Source organism: Halichoeres trimaculatus, unplaced genomic scaffold, assembly GCF_033239565.1.
Source record: "Halichoeres trimaculatus isolate MK-OKI-2021-1 unplaced genomic scaffold, fHalTri1.1 fHalTri1_scaffold_14, whole genome shotgun sequence".
NCBI classification, from domain to species: domain Eukaryota; kingdom Metazoa; phylum Chordata; class Actinopteri; order Labriformes; family Labridae; genus Halichoeres; species Halichoeres trimaculatus.
This window is the reverse complement of record NW_027437192.1, coordinates 28684878-28704252: the sequence shown is the minus strand read 5'-3', so window position 1 is coordinate 28704252 and position 19375 is coordinate 28684878. Positions and strand designations below refer to the sequence as shown.

General features: G+C 39.6%; 1 protein-coding gene across 6 annotated transcripts in view; it reads right to left on the bottom strand.

Annotated features, from left to right (window-relative positions):
• The window catches only part of LOC141803549 (receptor-type tyrosine-protein phosphatase U-like), a 348868-nt gene that overhangs the window by 7896 nt on the left and 321597 nt on the right, over nt 1-19375 (bottom strand). For all 6 annotated transcript variants that reach the window (XM_074687661.1, XM_074687662.1, XM_074687657.1 and 3 more), the window contains 4 exons: nt 15705-16019; nt 11830-11955; nt 5936-6093; nt 1243-1378 (listed from right to left, as the gene is read on the bottom strand). In XM_074687661.1, the coding sequence (XP_074543762.1) occupies nt 1243-1378; nt 5936-6093; nt 11830-11955; nt 15705-16019 (735 nt within the window). The remainder of the gene's footprint in view (nt 1-1242; nt 1379-5935; nt 6094-11829; nt 11956-15704; nt 16020-19375) is intronic.

The following is a 19375-nucleotide window of genomic DNA, read 5'->3' as shown; positions in this document are numbered from 1 at the left end:
CAAGGTTTAGGGCAGAAATTACCCCTACAGCAGTGTTTTTGTGCAGCAGAAGCCCAGAGCGCTCACACCAAACACCCCCTCCCTGCTCCTCTGCCGGTTTCCTCTGCACTCAGACGGGGCCATATTTTCCTTGACCAAAAACACAAATAAACGGACTCCCACTGAAAAACTCTGATATCAGTCTACATTCACGCTTTATTCAGAGAATTTTCAGCGCGTTACTTTCACACAAAAACACAGCTAAATAAGGCTCTCGTTCTCATTGTGTCGTAAAACAGCGCTAACTCCACTGCAGAGCCACAACTGGCTACGAGGCGCTCGCCGCTTAGTTTACCAGCGCACGGCGTGCCAGATATAAACAAATGCAGGTAGTCTGCCAGGACCAAGAGACACAATGAGAACTAGAGCCTTATGTAGTGGTGTTTTTGGGTGAAAGTAAAGTGCAGAAAATTCTCTAAATAAAGCGTGAATGCAGACCAATATCAGATTTTTTTCAGTGGGAGTCCGTTTATTTGTGTTTTTGGTCAAGTAAAATATGGCCCCGTCTGAGTGCAGAGGAAACCAGCAGAGGAGCAGGGAGGGGGTGTTTGGTGTGAGCGCTCTGGGCTTCTGCTGCACAAAAACACTGCTGTAGGGGTCATTTCTGCCCTAAACCTTGTGATAGGACCCAACTTGTTCCATCCCTGAGTATCACTTTAAGTGTTCCCTGTACAGGTGAGTTTTCAGACATCTCTTAAAGTAGAAAGGCATTCTGTGGATCGTATAGAGTTAGGTAATTCATTAATTTGGGAACAACAGAGGGGGAGAGTCTGGCTAGAGATTTGGAGCCACACTGGGCTGTGAGCACCAGGCATCTTTCACAAACAGAGAGTAGAGGACCAGAAGGAGTGTAGACCTGGAAGAGGGACCTCAAGTAGGCAGGAGCCACTATCTTCCCTATTTTTGGATATTGTTCTTAAGTTTAGACAGTACTTAAGCCAACGCTTTCTCCCTCTTTTAGCCAACCAGTAGGTGTAACTGCAGTGACTTCTGCTTGCGGTGAAGTCACATGCACACCCTTTATTCCTTTGTTTTTATGAGCATTGTTGGTTATTGATAGAGGACAGCTGACTCACTCACTGCAGACCAGATCTACCCACAGGTTCAGATAGTCATTTTAAACCTTAAACTTTTTAAAGTGTTTGGTCTGCGTTTTAGTCTGGTTAAACTGTAAAAGATGAAAAATTACGTCTCTCCACTCACCATCGTCTCCACCATGTTTGGTTTGGAGTTCCTCAGCGTTTTGGCAGCAAAGAAAACGTCCGTGACGCTGTGGTGTCGAATCATTTCCAGGATCATGGTGCAGGCACAGAAAGTTCCACTTCGACCGCCACCATTCCTAGTCCACACACAGACAGACAGGCATACACACAGATAAAAAACACAGAGGAAAGAAGCATTAAGACATGGCTGACCTAATAAAGACGTGGACGAGCAGCTCAGACGGCCTCTCGGAGAGTGAAATGTCACAGTTTGACTGGGCTCAGATCAAGCATGCTGTCAGAAAAAGGCCAGCTGGCAGACTTTCAGGATGAATATCAGAGCAAAGTTCTCATTAAAATACAGGAGCAGAGATTTAATCAGACATGAGATGACTAACACATCCTGACCCCGAGGGATCAGAAGGGCTAATGCTAATGCAGCTAATGTAAAACTTGCAGGCTTAATGGTGAGTTTTTCCTCTCTCACTCGGAGTAAATTATTTTAATAACCTCAGAATTACACAAGCTTTTTTCTTTAATTGAGACCAAGTCACTGCTAAAAGGTGAGAAATGTGGACGCTGCAAATTATTCAGGTCCAAAAATCCAAAAGTCTGGACCTAAATGGAGATTCAGAGAGATGCTTCACTGCTTTTTTATGCAGATTAGAATAAAATTCATGAGATGTTTAATTCATGCTAGATTTTTTGATGGTGTGATTTTAACTTTTAGATTTCATGACCACAGACTGCAGCTTCAAAAGAGGAAAAGGTTTCTTTTTAACAAGTCTGACAAGGACTTACTCTGGTTAACAGGCTTCAGTAGCTGCAAGGTTAATCTTGAGTTACGTCAAAGCGTGTTAGACCTAAGAGTCTGACAATATTACATCAAAACTCCAACAGAGAAACTGTTGTGTTAACATGAGGTTTACTTTTTCTTCTTCCTCTTTGTCAGAAACAGTAACATAGCTTCCTCCAAGGTCATCAGACTGCACAGACCACAACGATTTCATAAGAAGACCATGGTGGTTTCCGATCTGTTGCTGCCTAAACACACCTACATTCATGTTCACACATTAAACAAAATGAACAGTAAAGAAAAAATGTATCTAGAATGATTGATCTACTAGCTGAACTATGATCCCAGGGCTGGCCTGGAGCATAGGCAGTATAGGTAAATGCTAGGGGCGCCGGCAATCATGGAGGCTATCTTAAAGAATTTCCAGACTTAAATTCAGTAATGTTACAAAAGGATCCAGCAAAACATGACAATAACCCAAAAAAGGCTCTATTTTCCTGCACTCAGCTTGACCTGCTAAAATGTTACTGGCCAACAGTACGCTAAATAACAGGTATCATGTCAAAAAAGCCAAGGCCTTCAGGAGCCCAGGGGTGAAAGAGAAGAAGAGAGGAGGAGGAGAAATGCTAAAAAGACAGAGGTATGTGAGTAAAGTTATTTAGAAGTTATGCTAGCAGTTATGCTAGATTGTTATCGGTTGGTAGTTACATTTGACTGTGTAAGTCCTAACTTCTCATTAAGTTAACGTCAGTGATTTTCACTACTTTTTAATCAGGGAAAGAAACATTTTTAGACGTGTAGATAAGATAACCAGGTTTAGAATGACAGTTTTTCTTTTGTGAGGTAGGTATCCTTAGAGTCCTGCTTCTTATTGTGAGCTTCTTATCCATTGTGAACTTAGTAAGCTAACATTCAGCTGATTTCAAATACAAATATTGCAATCAATAGCTTAAAGCACACTTGCCCTGCTGCTCTGATGAAGAGAAAACATACCTAGGAAACGTTTGCTTTATTATCAATAAATATTCACTACTACTAACTTGACTGATATATGTGACTACCTTGATTTCTTATCTATTGTATTTTGTTATAGGTTCCTGTGATACACATATTTTCAAATCTTTAATTTGTATTCATGGATCGTTGTATTTCTTTTTTTTTCATTTTGTATTTATTTAAACTTGATTAAAGTGTTTATTTGCAGGTTTTTCTTTTATGAAAATAAAGTCTCTAAAACATAGCGCCGTATGATAGTTTTATTTAAGTATGTAAAAACTGTTATTGGTGTTGGAATACAAGGTCACTAGATTAAATCTTGCCTAGGGCACCAGATTGATCAGGGCCGGCTCTGTATGATCCAACCTTTAAAAAGTGTAAACATTATTGAACAAAATAATCGTTATGATGTGCTTTTATTTTCAAAATCATTCCCCTCGCCTGTTTCACAGTTTCAGCCCCAGTGCACCCACCTCAGATCTCTAACAATGCTAGCAGAAAACAGACAACAGGCAGTGGAGATAAAGAAGAGGAAGAAGATGCTCATTCCTCTCCTGTGAATAAATCTGCTGCCTGGAAATGTTAAGATTTCAACAGACATAACATGATAACATGTTACCTCCACTTCCTCTGAAGCCCTGTTTTATCTTTCAGAATCATCTTGAAAATTAAGGAAAGAGCTAGATAATGTTATACCCATCAGTTATCATTATAATCATTATTACTATGATAAGTAAAAAGATCTTGTTAGTTGGAAATGAAACATGAATCATGAATCAACAAACAGAAGAAGCATGATATTGGGCTCTATGATTACATTAGTGTTATCATAGATGACACTCCCTGCTCAGTACCACTGACTGACTTTTTTACAAAAGCTGATCCACAATGATGAGTAATAATAAATGAACAATATAAATTTAATGACATATTGTTCACAAGATACTAAATATAAGTGGCTGTTTGTAGAAAACGCCCATGTAGGCCAGGGGTTCCCAAATCATTAGCCTGTGAAGCCAAAAACAGCGGTGCCAGATTCTAACAAGCCCCTGCTGTGAGAAAACATGAATAAGCCAATCCAAAAACAGAGAAAACTTAAAAAAAAGTCTTAGGAAATCTAATTCTGCTGATTGGCATACAATCAGACTACCTATGTGTACATATTGCTTTTTTTTCTTAAATTAATCTGCCTGATGCTGCTGTTATCCTGGTTTAGTCACCTCAGGGGGTCTTCAACAAAGAAATGTGGAAAAATAGATCAAACATTTTTGTTTGCGTGGTTTCATAAAAAGAAAATTAACCCATAATTTTGTTGAAATTTTATTGGATTCAATATTATTGTGGAAGGAAATAAAACATGAAAAGTGTGTCACATTAGCCCTAAACACAGGTCTCTGTTCTCTTTGGATAAAAATATACACAGTGAAATATCAGAAATATTTTCAGTGAAGATGCATAGAAAACATTTTTTTTATAATCATAATTCAATAGTGTAATAAATTCAACTAAGTCTAACCAGCAAATATAATAAAGTATAGTTAACCATTTTCTCTAAAATCAATATAACTTAAAGTAGCTGAAAAATGCTACAGCAATATCTAGACTTTATGTGCTCTTTATTAAACTGTTCGGTCCTCAAATATCCAAAAACAGGGTCCAGATTAGCATGTGTACAAAGGCACACTCAAAAAAATTAACAAGAGTGTTTCTTCAATCAGTATACCTAAAACGTAGCTTCTACTATATTGTTTCATGTTGAGTGGTTAAACATGATTACATCTTGTTGTTTTAGCATGATGTGCATAATTGTTAAAAAACCAAAATCACTGTATGCTAACTCAGCCTAAATGGTTTAGGTAGGAATCCCATCTGCAACGCCTCTCCAGAGCAGGAGGTGGCAGTAATGTGCAATTGGCCATATTGATCAGCGGATTATGTGGGCATCAGTTTGAAGGGTGCAAGTTACAGATAAGTTTGGGAACAACCCACTTGCTGTTGCGAGGGGCACATCTGGGCATAACTTTGTAAATTTTTATTTGTGTAGTTGGTACAAACAATTAAGTATTTTTTGCTGTAACAGCTCATTGAAACCATGAGTGAGGAGGAAAGCTAGTGCATACAAGACCCTACTGTGCTTTGAGCTGGCACTTGATGGGCACAGACCGGCTGTCTGTGTTTGACAGGCGCAGACCAACTGTCTGTGCTCGTGGGGGCGGACAAGCTGTTGATGCTTGACTGGCACAGGCCGGTGGTCTGTGCTCTAGGGTGCAGACTGACTGTCTGTGCTTGTTGGGCACAGACTGGCCATTTGTGCTCAAATAGCATGGACCGGTGGTCATTGCTCCACATGGCCCAGCTCATGTACCCAGTGATTTTCACATTTTGCTCTATGTTAATGAAACAATGTGTCGATGGGCTTTGCTTTGTTGGCCAATTTTAAACTGAAGTATTTCAAGATTACACAGCTGGTCCATGCTGTGGTGCACAGACGCTTAAGTTGCTTTTGTCCAAACCAACCTACAACACAGCTCAATGTAAGCAAGGTCTTATATCCACTGTGTACCCTCTTCGCTCACAGTTCAAATGTCTTACCTTATTGGATATGTTGAAACAACCTGTACAAATTAAGTTGGGCCCACACATTGGAAGTAAGTAATACTAACACCAATACTTTATGTTTCCACAACATATTTATAATTAGTTGGTTTAAAAAATGTAGGTCTTGCTGAGTGAAAGCAATTTAATTTGGTGAAAACAACACAGGCAAGATTAGTCATATTTACTTGGTTACTTTTGATGGAATATAGGTGGCACGATAAAACCATGTTCATCCAATGAATTATTTTTTTGAGTGCATTACAAAAATATTTATCATGAACAGTGTTGTTGCAGGCAGACTCACAGGCAGTGGACGATGGTGCGTCCCTCTCCACACTCCCTCTGCCAGTTGTGAACCTGAGCCAGGAGGCTAATGAAGGCTTTCTTGGAGTCGGGCACGTCGCGGTATGGAGACCAGCGCAGGAACTGGAAATGACGCACCACCAGCTGGCCTTCCTGCAGCTAAGAAATCAGAGAGACAGTTGTAGAAAAGGATGGAAGAGAAGTGAGAACAGCTCTAAGTTTTTTCCAAATATGAGCCAATACGTAAGATTTACACTCATCCAGTATGCTCCACACATCACACCCACATTCAAATGTCTGTCTGGTTATCAGCCAGCGGGGACTCTGTCAACACTTCAGACCTGCTCAGGTTCAGCTGTGGGGCTCCGAGCACAACTTGTAATTGGTTGTTAAAACTTCAGTATGCAGGGGCAAACTGACACTTAAATTAAAGCCGAATGTTAGTGGAATTAATCTAATCATAGAGCAACAAGCTGTCAACACCTGGTATCATCAAGAGTGTGATAGTTGAAGCAGAAAACCTCTCCTTTCCACAGTCTTAAATCCTCTCATCTTTTTAAATATATACAATCAAATTTTCATATGTTAAATAAAAGCTACACTGAGGCTTCTCGTCTTCTTTTTCATATACAGAGCCTTTGATGCAAGCGTGGGAGTTAAGTCTAAATATATGCTCTGAATGTCGCTGAAAACTTCAGGAAAAAGAGAAAAAGCAGCGGTCTCGACTCATTACTGTAACTTCTTCTCAAATATGAGGTTGAAGCTTAATTCTTTGAGCTCACGGAGAGCTGAGGCTTGCAGGGTTAAGTGTCAAAAAGCCCAAAGACAGGAAGAGCTAGCTTGATGGACTTTAGAAAAAAAGCCCCTCCAAGGTATATGGTGAAATTTTTCCATAAACTCAATAACATCCAGATTCCCTGACAGAATTAAGTTTGGAGCTGATTTAAAATACTTACAAAAAGTTAGATTACTGTGCTCAAAGGCACGGGGTAATGCAGAGTGAATGTCTGTCTGGATAACTGTAACCTTCCAGTCAGCTTTTGTCACCCCGAGGCCACAAAGACCTGAGTTCAGGCTGACTTATTGATTCAACCAAAATCTCCATCTCTTCCTGACTTTATAAACTTTTAAACTTTTTATTTTTGGTTATGTGTGGCTTAACAATGCTACAATAGTGAAAACCAGGGCTGATACCAACACTGATGGTCAACAACATACTCGTCATAGTTTCTCAACAGGGTGAAAAATAACCTGATGAAGACATCTGACTCTTTAATTGGTGCTTTTTTTAAATTTGTCTGGTTTAAACACTAATTGGTTTGGTTTGGTCTGGTCTTCTTTAATTTTTACGAGAGTCTTGGTTGAAGTTGTGTGTTCAAAACAGCCAATCACAACACACTGGTACCAGCCAATCAGTCATGGCAGAGGCTGGTGAGGCAGGATGGGAAACCATTGTGCGATAAATGTTTGATTTTTTTCCATACTGCTGACATTTAAGCAACAAAGTTGCTAATGCTAAGCTAACAGATTGCCCTGTGTTTATTTTTGTTTTCTCCTTTTTGGAATGTATGTCCCTAGTGAGTTACCATGGGATGCTGTGAAGCAGATGTTACTGCTGTGATGTGTCTGGTTGTGCTCATGTGTTCTGTAATAAAATTTAGTGTGGCTGCTGTTCTACATCAGTGAACCTTATTTTATTATTTTCTCATCAACTGTACGAGGTTGGGCGAACACAGAGTAATGGATTTTACTGAGGCATTAGCGTTCGGTAGCAAATTGTGCTCAATGATGGCAAACACAAATGATCGGATAAGAAGAACTGCCAAAATGCCGATCACAGAACAATTAGAAAACGCCATAGTCAGCCCAATCTGATACTTTAGATCAGGATTGGGACATTCTTTTTTTTAATTTGTGACTTTTACATATATGGGTAAAGACGGAGTTGTCTGCTTCTTCTAGCACTGTAAATCATCTTTAGTTGATGTCTCTCATCACTTTCTTGTATCTTTTTTTAATTGTGAAAACAACACATAAACAAACCTATAAAATACACCCAGCACCTCTAATGCCCAGAAACCTCAGAGTAGGGATGGGAATCGAAAATCAATTCCTGTTGAGAATCGATAAGAAATGTTTCAATCCATCGATAGCATTAGCCTTTGTGCGTAACAATTCCCTTATCAATTCATTACACTATGCAGAGCTGCAGGACCTTACGTTCACTAGTCTGCCGCGGCTATCTTAGCATAGCAGTTAGATAATACTTAACCAATAAAACTCTGATTCAGGATTTTTATTTTGAAGTTTCACTAAAGAACTGAACTCACAAGGAAATGTACATTACTTTCTCACAGGAGATTCCTATTCACGACAGTCAACATGTTATAAATCACCAATATACAAAATGGTGGTAGCTTGATGCTAGCATATATGGAAAACTGCACTGATATGCTAGTGGTCAGCATACATCAGTATAGCTTCGGCTTCAGAATAGAATTACAACTTTCAGCACAGACATATCACAGTTACTCTTTGTAAGAAATACTAAAAAACCCCAAATGTCAAAATACTCACAGGAAAATAAAAGAAAAGTTAGGTGTAAGCTCATGGCTGGCTTCATAACTATGGCAAGGTTCCAAATAACTTAAAATAATGCTTTAACCACTTTGAGATACTAGATGGCCTACTTCAGTTAATAATATATTACAAAACACTACATTAATATCACATGAAAAACTATCTTTACTTATTTCTGTATATTTACATCCAGAGATATCTAGATCCAGTGAACAATTACATATTTATTCACTTATAAACTCAATTTACTTTTGTTGACCTAGAAAACCTGTACAGAGAAATTTGACAAGAAGAATTGATAAGGTAATTGATAAAGACTTGGATTGATAAGCAGAATTGATAAGAGCATTGGTATTGACAAAATCTTATCAGTGCAGGGGATACTTGGGATGAAACACATTGGTTGAAAGAAAAAAATACCCAGGGTTGTCACGTTACACATATGTTCCCCATAGTTTATTTGGGATTGCGGCCCCCTCTCTGTATCTGATGGACAAAGAAGTACCTTCTTGGGACAGAGGCTAGCTGTGTCTTGATCAGTGGAGTCTGTGTCCTCGGTGTCCTGCAGAGAGGCCATGTGGGCAGTGTTTAATTTGGTGACAAGTTATATCTGAGGGGCTGGAGGGAGTAGAAGGGAGGCACTATGAGGGATCTTTGAGCCACCAGGGTCAGATGGCCCAGGAGTTAGGAGAGATTATCAACCAAAGGATACATCTACATAACTAGCTGCTGAAGGATCTACAGGAGGCTACTGAGGCTGAGGAGTTGGAGCTAGAGGAGTCCATTGGGAGCTGGAGCTATGCTACAGCAGACGTCAATGTTACCACAGGCACACAGCATAGAAAGATGATTTAACATAACATAATGAAAAGTCTTATTTCATGAAAGATATTAATAAGTCATGTTTGTTTCATATCCCACAATGTGTCAAACCGGGTCATACCTGCTAATTAAGCAGACATGGAGACTTAATGAGGCTGTTATCATGACGGTGGTATGGAAAACATGCTTAATATGCTGTTTGTCATTTCCTCTGCTGTCTGCTATAGGTCACCACTCACAATCTTTATCATTAGTGCTGAGCTTCATTAACCCTCTGTAAAATAAATGTATTGATGTAACGCCAGGAAATGTAACAGAGCTGGAGCAGTTCTCAGCTGACAGTGTCAGAGCTTTTGTCTGTGTCCAACATAACGGTAAAAACATGTCATTTGATTAAGAAATTAACCGTCCAATTAAGGAGCAATTAGGCCATTAATGCTGTCAAAGTGATGAATCCAAGCAGCTTTGACTGATTCAGACTTCACACTTGGATCTAAATGTTTGTTTCTTTACTGTGGCGACAGAAATGAAAGGAAATTACATCCTGTCATGAAATTAAGAAAGCAGCAACTGTAGCTTGTCACGACAAGATGGCTTTAAAAATGAGTCGATGCAAGATGTTTTCTATTTTTGTCCCAGTATCATGTTGAGTTTGTGAAATGTACTGTCCAAACACAGAGGAAAAATAAAAGATTTTTTCTATTTTCTTTCTTTTACTTGTTCTGCTGTTCTGGGTTATTTAACATAATAGCAATATCATTAAAAATACTGTTTTCGGGGTCATATTTTAAAAAATGAACCAGCGTAAACTTGTAAAATAATTTCAGTTGTTTAATTTGAGATGACGAATCATATGAAGTGTAGGCTTTGTTCCCACAAAATTAAAAAACTAAAATAAAACTTAAGCTTAACAAATGTATTAGACCACCTATCATTACAGTGAGTGACAATCTCTGGATGTTTCTCAGAGATTTTCCTTCCCTTGAACAGGAGTGAGGAGTTTCAAACTGAACTGGTGTTTTTATTCTCCAATTTGAGCTGGAAAACTGAATTTTCTGAGAAAAATAAGATACAACTGCTAAAGAAAACCCTTTTCTTCCAGGGTAAAAGGTAGACAAGTGTGTTTTATTAATCAAAAAAAAATATAATGTGCTTTCCTATCCTCCTCCTAAACTGAAAATAATTATATCTTAGCCTTAAAGATACAAAACTATACATGTTTAACATGTATTTCTTGGGGGGGTTTATGCCTTTAATGGTACAGGAAAGCACAGCAGACAGGGCAGGAAACAGAGTGAGATTGTGAGGTGATATGAGGGAAAGAGGCTAAAAGTTGGATTTGAGCCCCAGTCACCTGCTGGAACCTCAGTGGGTGCAACTGATGGATTAGCTATTACAGAAACTTGAATAAACATTTAGTAATCAGCAATATACTGTTAACTTAACTTATCTGACCCTTCTCCTCTTTGCCCTCAGGGTTAGAATGAGTCAATAGGTCTAAGACTCAGCTCTTATGATTTTTTTAGCATTACTACTGAATGTTGTTGAAGTTTGAAGTATACTGTTGCATCAATTTATCGTTGTTTGTTGACTTGTGGATTATTGTAATCCCCCCCCCCCAAAAAAAAAAAAAAAAAAAAAAAAAAAAACTTGCCCTTAAGGCAGCACCTGCAGCTGAATAACTTGTAGCACTGTAGGTTTTCTTCTGTCTGAATTCTCGCTTGTGTTGTACGTCGCTTTGGACAAAAGCATCTGCTAAATGAAACAGTAGAACTGTAGAACTTAGGACAGCGATTGAAAATACTTTTCACTGAGTGGTGGTCTAATAAATCTCAAGCTTTATATTACTTCAGTACATGGGTACAGTGGTACCTTGACTTACGAATGTCTTAACCAACAAGTTTTTTGAGACAAGAAACGTCTCTCAGTTTATTTTTTTGTTGAGAGCTACGGTGATATCCACCTCTGGTGGTCAGGAGGGATGAAATAGAACTTACAGTTTTCTGAGTATGTTGGTGTTGATGTGGTTTTTCTTCTTATTAAAAAAAATGGGAGACATTAAACAACCTCTGTATGTTTGAAACTGAATGCATTATCAGGATCATGTGCAGAAAGAAAATGTATTAAATAACAAAATGTACTATAACAATAATTATTCTAAGTCTTCTTCTCAATTTGAGTCCAGGTCATCAGTCAGGTCAGACTCCAACTGAAGGACAACTGTGCTGGTTTGGACAGTGTTTCTGAAAATGTTCACTTCTTGTTCGGTTTGCAAAGTCATAGAAGGACTTGAAACTCATTCAAAAGTAATATTATCAAACATACACACACAACACATCTGGCTCTCAGGAGAGCAAAGCTAATGCAAAAGACAGTGCTGAAGCTCGTGTCTAAGTTTCTTTAAGTGTTTTGTGATGTTTCACAAAGAGGAGGCTCCCAATCTGTCAAATACAAAGACAAAAGGCTCCATCTCCGTGGGATGGATCCACCTACCCGAGTGATGTTCTGAACCCCGAAGAGACGGATGATAACGTCATCATCAGACGTCCTGGAAAGAAGTTCGACCGTCATCGGTCCAAACTGCTGCAGGCCAGGTTCAGGCCAATACTGCAGACAAGGCTGAGGAGAAAAGAGGAGAGGAGGAGGAGGATGCAGGAGATGAGAGAGGAAGAAAGGAAAAGAGAGGTTAACAGGTCATTAGCCCGTACTTGCTTGAGGCAGGACAAATCATTATGTCAGCAGCCAGTGATGTTGAAGCACGGTAACAAGACACCTGAGTATTGACAGCAGAGACAATTAGCCTAAATGACAATGATTATCTACAAATAGCAACCGTAAATTAAATGAGGAAAAAAACAACCCGCTCGTTCCCCGGAACAATCCTTCACATGAGCAGCGGTCACCTAGCCTGAATTATTCATGAGCGGAAATCATTACCATTAGCGCATTATAAATTAATGGAGTAGGAGACCTTGGCTATGCCTGTGAGAGATAAACAGGAAGTTAGCCAAGAGGTTGGCGCATGCAAAGAGCCAAGGTCTCCTTTCACTGCTGCTCTGGAGACGCGTCCCTCGGCCAACAGGAGGGAAGGAAACACAGCAGAGCGATGATGACACGCTGACGTCTGCTGCGGTCACTCCGGGGTTGAGGGGACCCCTGGAGTCGGAAGTGATAATGGCATTTCACATTGGCAGAATGGTATTAACAGGTCACATTGGCAAGGAGGGGAGATAAATATTTATACATTCAGACAGGAGACAGACAGCCCTGGCTCAGGAGGGCAAACGCAGAGTGTCTGTTAATCCACCGGCAAGCCGGGGACAAGAAAAGAGAAGAAGAAGAAGAAAAGTGACAGAGGAAGAAGGACAGGTTGCCGCTGACAGGCATGACTGGAAATGTTGAGAGCGGATCCAGCATGACACGGTGACAGAGCAGAGATAGAGAGACGAAGAACAAACCCACGCTTGAGCAGACACGGGGAGACGATAAGGATGTGTTAACGCAGGGACAGAGTATGCAAATGAAACGGACGGTCTGATGAGGAGCAGAGCTCATTGGCAGAGCACCAGTCAGACTGGAGATGAGTCGTCCTCACTGTACTCAGACTTTAAAAGAGAGCGTGCACAGAATAACGAGCAGATATTACTAACAAATATTAATATTCAAGAATCAACAGAAGATTTTTGAGCATAAAATCGATGCATTTAGTTTGTAAAGCGAGGGTTTACTTAGTGATGTAAAAGAGACGTTTAAGCTTGGATCCATCAAATTCAAAGCAAGGAAGCACTTTGAAAAAGTTATCTGAGGACCCAAAACCAAAACGAACTGAAGCATCACTGTAGAGACTGGCACTCGTTTCTAATGCAGAGTTTAAATCTTAAAATCACTCCTTTTTTGGACTCTGCTGTGCAAGCACCACTGTGAATATGCCACAAAGAGACAATTTACATGTAAAAACAGACACTCTGCTATTTTCAATGGAGAGCACTCGTACTGGAGCAACAAAACTGAAGTTCAGTGAGGTCAACAGCAGACTCAACAGCGGTTCTCCAGTCATGTTTGAGTTTAGATTCACATTTTTTTTATCCTACACTGAAATAAAAAGAGCCTCTCATGTTGGAAAATATTCACACTCACATTTTTTTTTTTCTTGAGGAAGGATGGATTGTTCTTTTCAGAGGAGTCTGAAGTGGACAGAACTCATGAAGGAGCCTGCCAGCATTTTGTTCTACATTACTATATTTCTTGTGTCTCCACTTTTTGCTCGGCTCTGCAGCTTGAGCTTGATAAAAAATAACCTGGTGGGAAATTGGACCTGACACTGCACGCCTCTTTTATCTCCCTCAGGTTATTCATGGTTTATATTTTAAAATAAAAGAAGCTGAACCTCAAAAACCAAATGGATGATTTCAAAGTAAATATTCTTTGATACTTTGGTACAAACTTTGAAGCTTGAAGAGTGATGTAACTTCATTCAAGGATGCTGAGGATGCTTGCTGTCAAAATACAGAAAGGAACAACACTGTGCTGGGATACTACCAGTGACGTTAGAAAAACTTTAATATAACAATCATGGGATGACTGCTCTTTCTTTTTTTAACATTTGTTCAAAACATTCCACAAATCAGTTGCATTTTCAGATTTATCAGGAAACTGTTTCCAGCCACTTCAGGCAAACTGCTGCCAATGCAATGACAAACTAGCTACTTGTCATGATATTAAGATGAAATGCTTACTCCTGTTTCTGCACCAAGGCAGTTTGGTAACAAAGGTTTCCAAGACAACCAGAATAGTTGCTTGTTTATACATCCCTTTAGTCAGGAAACGAAAAGGTCACTTACACTTCACTCACAGTTCATAGCAAAGAAAAGCGTAAAATATGTTTTTTTCTAAAAAAAATAAAGTATTACCAGAATCCAGTATCTATTTAGAATTGTTGCCTATGATCCTGAAGAACAGTCCCAGTCTCATGTTTGCATTTATCTTATCAGGGAATAGTCTGGAATTTACCTTTTTTTCCCCTCTCTTCTCCCAATGTTGTTTTTTCATATCTACTGCAAAGGGGCACTGGGTAGCTGGTGAGCTCTTAGGTTTATCCCATTTCTGTGTTCCCCCATGTTTGTTTTCTTATGTGTATTGAAAGGGATGCCACTTAAATTAAATCCCCCTTGGGGATCAATACAGTATTCTGATTCTGATCTAACTTCATGTGTGAGTTTCTGATACGCTAATAAAAGGACCTTGGTATTTGTAGATCGGTGAATGGAGACAGTGATGTGGCTGTGACAGAGAGAGGAGCAGAGTCACACGCAGCAAGAAGGAAGAAGCAACATTTTAGCTACAAGCAAACCAAATCTAGCACAGTCCTGCTTGTCTATACCAAGATGTGGATGAATGGAACAGAAAAATGACTTCTCATGTTTCACTTTTGCTTCTTTATCTACTTTACTGATGCTCCATGTCTATCGACCACTGCTGCTAGCTTGCTCTCTGTTCTGTTTCAGCTTCTCGTTGAATAAAAATATAAAACTACCAGCATGTATCTATTTCTTTTATAAGCTTGGCATAAGATGTTATGACCCCAGAAATTGTTTCTGTTTTAAAACAGGTAATTTTGAAAATTGTTGAGGCATTTCAAACCTTTCTAGCTAGGTGTGGTTTGGAGATAAATCAAGATTTCTTTTATGTATACCCACTAGTAGCTCATCTCTTTCAGCGTACAGCACTTTTCTGTGTGTTTTTATTTCATTCTGAGGCATCTGTCAGCTGACACCTGACCTAAACTTCACTTTTTGGGTCTTATTAGCAAGTCACTGTATTCTTATTGTGTGCTCCCCATGTTGATTTTTAACAGTTTTTAAGCTCAATGACACAATTCTCCCCATGTAACCAGGCTTAGAACCGGGATAAATGAGACTACTGACTCCAGACCCCTTAGTGGCTGAATATGAATCCAAACTTAGCTAATCTTTTTAATTTAAACGGTACCCAAAATTGTCAATCAAATTTTGTTAAGTCTGTTTGTAAAAGAAAATACTTTAAAATGATACATATTTTGAAGTTAGTTCTTGTGCAAATTGCTGAAAATCACTGGCTGCAGAAGGAATAACCGTGCAGTATTTCCACAGTAATATCCCTCTCATCCATCTTTGAAGGGATGGACACAAAAGCTGAACAGACAAAAGAAATTCTGCTTTAGAGCGCGTGTGAATGTGGTAGATGATACCGATGAAAATCCAGTTCTGATCCATTCACTGTCAGAGAACTTCAAGTCACCTTTAGTCTTATCACAGCCTAAGCTAAAGATGAGCAACATGAGTTTACTTTAAAAAGATGAGCAGAGCACTTCACCCTCCTCCTCCTCTTACCCAGGCAGAGTTGGACTGGTTCAGCTGGTTGAGCATCACCACTGAGGTGCAGCCGTAGTCGTACACCAGCCTCCAGAAGTCGGTGGTGGTTCCTGGCAGAGGGTGCGGCGTCACCACAAAGGCAGCCGGCCGCAGGAAGCTGTCGGCGAGCGCTGCATTGATGTAGTTGCTGCTCTCACCCTCGGTGGTGACGAGGAAGGCCAGGGAGCGGTCTGGCGGCAGAACGTCCATGCTGCGGTTCTTCTCCCGGTTTCTAGGCATCAGAGAAATGCTGCACTCCTCGACGTCCAGGTGAGGAGTCACAGAGTTTAGAGTCTGAATAGAAGTGAGGAAGAGGAGGAGGGGGGGATTTGTAGAGAACATAATTACAAAAGCTGGCATGTGTGTGTTTGGAAATGTGTTCACGTTTTAGATGCAGAGATAAAATGAAAGACTAAGAATGGAGATTAAGATAAGAGATGACAGACGCAGGGAAACTGAAATGAGATCAAAGAGAGACGGACAGATGCAAAGAAAATCTTCTCCTCTCAAACAGCCTCACTGTCAACACTTGACAAGCATAACTATCTGCAATCATATCTGGGAAACTTTAAAACACATTAATTATCAGTCAAAGCTCCCTCAGGGCTTAATGGATAAAACCACATTTAGTGCCATCTCATACATTATGAATAAAGATATTGTGCAGCAATGGGAACTGAAATGAACTGATTTTCTAACTTCACATTGAGAATGACTCTCGATGGTTTGGACAAATGAAAGGTCCATTCCAGCTGGTAACTGGGACAAAGCGTGTTTAAAAATGTAACAAGCTCTGGTCTTATTGGCGAGGGTAATTGTGCGGCTTATGCAAGAGGAGAAATTACTCCAGCCAAAGGTCACCCAATCAATAACTATAACTGCTGGCATTAAATGTACAAGGCACCATAGTGTTACACAAAAGATAAAGACGTGTTCTCGACAGCGATCTGTAACTTTTCTGCTGAGGAACAAAGGTTTAACAATGAATGAAAATCACAGCTTCAGGCTTGGTGACCATTTTTCTATCAGATACTGTGTATTTGTTTTAACAGCTAGGGATGTTTTCCTGTGACATGAATGTTTACAGTGACAGACACAGAGATTAGAGGTGAACATAAAGGCTCCAATTAAGAAGTTCATGAGTCCAGGTCACAGTTATGTCAGGGCAGTTTACAAGTGCTGGGGAAATAGAGACAAACTCTAATAGAGATAATGAAAGGGTCAAAGAACTGTGCAGTTATTTGACCAGACACTCAACAGACGATTTGACTCAGCAATACTTATTGTTACTGCTGTATTAATAATTATATAAGTATTATTATTACTATTAGACTATTTTTTTTTTAATGTAGGCATATATATTCGGAACAATGTGCATACAGGTTAATATATGAGTGAGAATTGCAGGATAACCTGTAATATGATTTGATTTGGGACAACAATCCAATAAGACTTGGCAAGATATAACATCTGGCAGGATTCATCAGACATGGTACATGATAGTATGATACAAAAGGAGCCAATAAGACTGGATAAGACACAATACAACAAGAGATAATTCAAAACAACACAGAAAGACACATAAGACACATAAGGTGCTGCTCATCACGACATGATACAACGAGATACAACACATTCTATAATGATATGTTATGACAATAGATTGTGAAAAAAAAAAAAAATGGATGTCATCTTGCTCGGCTCAAAGTGAGGTTGCTACAAAAACTGCTCCCCCTGGTGGCTGACTGCAGTATAGGTCAAAAAATCCATCTCCCCAGTCATTCCAGATGGGCTGTGGTCAAACTAAAAAATAAATACACATTGTAGAAATGTGTCTCACTTCTGATTGTTGTGGTGATTGAAGATATTACTTGGCTGCCTTGTATAAGAGTCCTATTTTTTCTGACAAGTTTCATTTTTATTAGTTATACGAGGTTAAGAACAAGTCTTTACGACATGTACACCGATGACTGACAGCTGCTGTTCTTATGCATTTTTATTGAGGGTTGTAAAATATGTCAGGAAGTTGAGTCAAGAAGAGATTAGACTCAGGGAAGAAAAAAAAAAATGTTATTTTTGTCAATTGGCTCCACTCAGATCCTCTCTGAGTCTCTACTGTGAAGACTCTAACTGCAGATGGCGGCGTCTGTGAAGGAGGTATTATGGCTTCCAAACCGTATAATGGTAAAAGGCGGAGCCACACTGTCCACTCTATATACAATCTATGGTCATGACAGAGGGTTTAATACACCACAAACTTAGCCCTTGGTATGTATGCACGTGCAGTCATTACTCAGACTGGACCGTTATACTAAACAGTTATGGAGGTGCCCATTTGGCTGTAGCGTTAGCTGCATGCACGACTGCCAAAACTTGGCCATTTAACTAATTGAACCATAAAGTGATGCAGGCAGGTGCAAAATGCCATATATTGGGGGAACTTCCTGGAAAACCCCTATCCAACAACTCTGAACAGCAAGAAAATTTGTTGGGATGAGAGATGGCCATTTCATAACCAGCATACAGACTTAACAACAGCTATCAGCTCGTCATTCATCAAAGATTAGACACAAGAACTAAGGGAAATATTGTAGAAATATCTTGAAAATGCACAGTGTTTTGGAGCACAGAGTTGAGAATGTCAAAATTAAGTTCAGCAACATGACAGCAGCTTTGCTGACAAGCACCACCATCAATGTGCTTCAGGTGGAGGACCACCTGTCCCCCCATTTTGAAGGAGGAGGACTTGATAGTAGATTTGGTTAGGAAGGATTTAGTTTCTTTTCATGGTATTGCCTGAAAGTTACCTATTAACACGCCGTATGCTGATACAAAACGAGCTTAACCATAGATAATTAATGGTAACAAACTGTTCAAGAAATTAGTAAAATGAAACTTCGTATGTGTGGGTCAGGCATTTTTGTTTGGATCGAGACAAAAAATGGCTCCTAATTTTTTTTTTTTTTACCTCGGATGAACTGTACCTGTTGCCTAATCCTTTGAAATATAGCTGCATAAATCAAAGTAGTCTAAAAAAGAATAGGGAGAAAATCAAATCAAATTCAATCTATTGTCTAGAAACTAAAAAAAGGGAAAAAATGGGAGTCATTTTACCAGAAGTAGGACGGGACAGGAGTGAAAATCCACTCATGTGTCACTCCCTAACGTGCATACAGGCCCTGAACTTGTTTGTCAACAATACCCCAACGTGCATTTTGGGCAAAATTGTCCTTCTTCAAAGAAACGTCATTGACAAAAACTTCTCCTTCCCTGAACACCTGTGCTTACAGCCTCCTGCAAAGATTTGGGGGCAACTCTGGCACATAAATTATACTAAGGGTTTTTGGCTCATGCGTATCATCAAGAGACCATAACAACATCTCTATTTGCATTCTTGTAGAGTGTCCGTCTCTCTTTGTCATCTGAATCAGCACAAATAATCTGAATATGAACTGTGAAATTTCTGTCACATCTATCACAGTCTGATTTCACAATAAACTGGTAATAAGTGTCTCTTCTCCCTTCAGCTCATCATCTATGAGAGGACAGATTTGAGTACCATCATGATGAGAGCTCACAGTGCAGCTCCATGCAGCAGAGAGTGAAGATGCAGACGTCTCATCCCTACAATCAGACCCAAAACTGGAGCA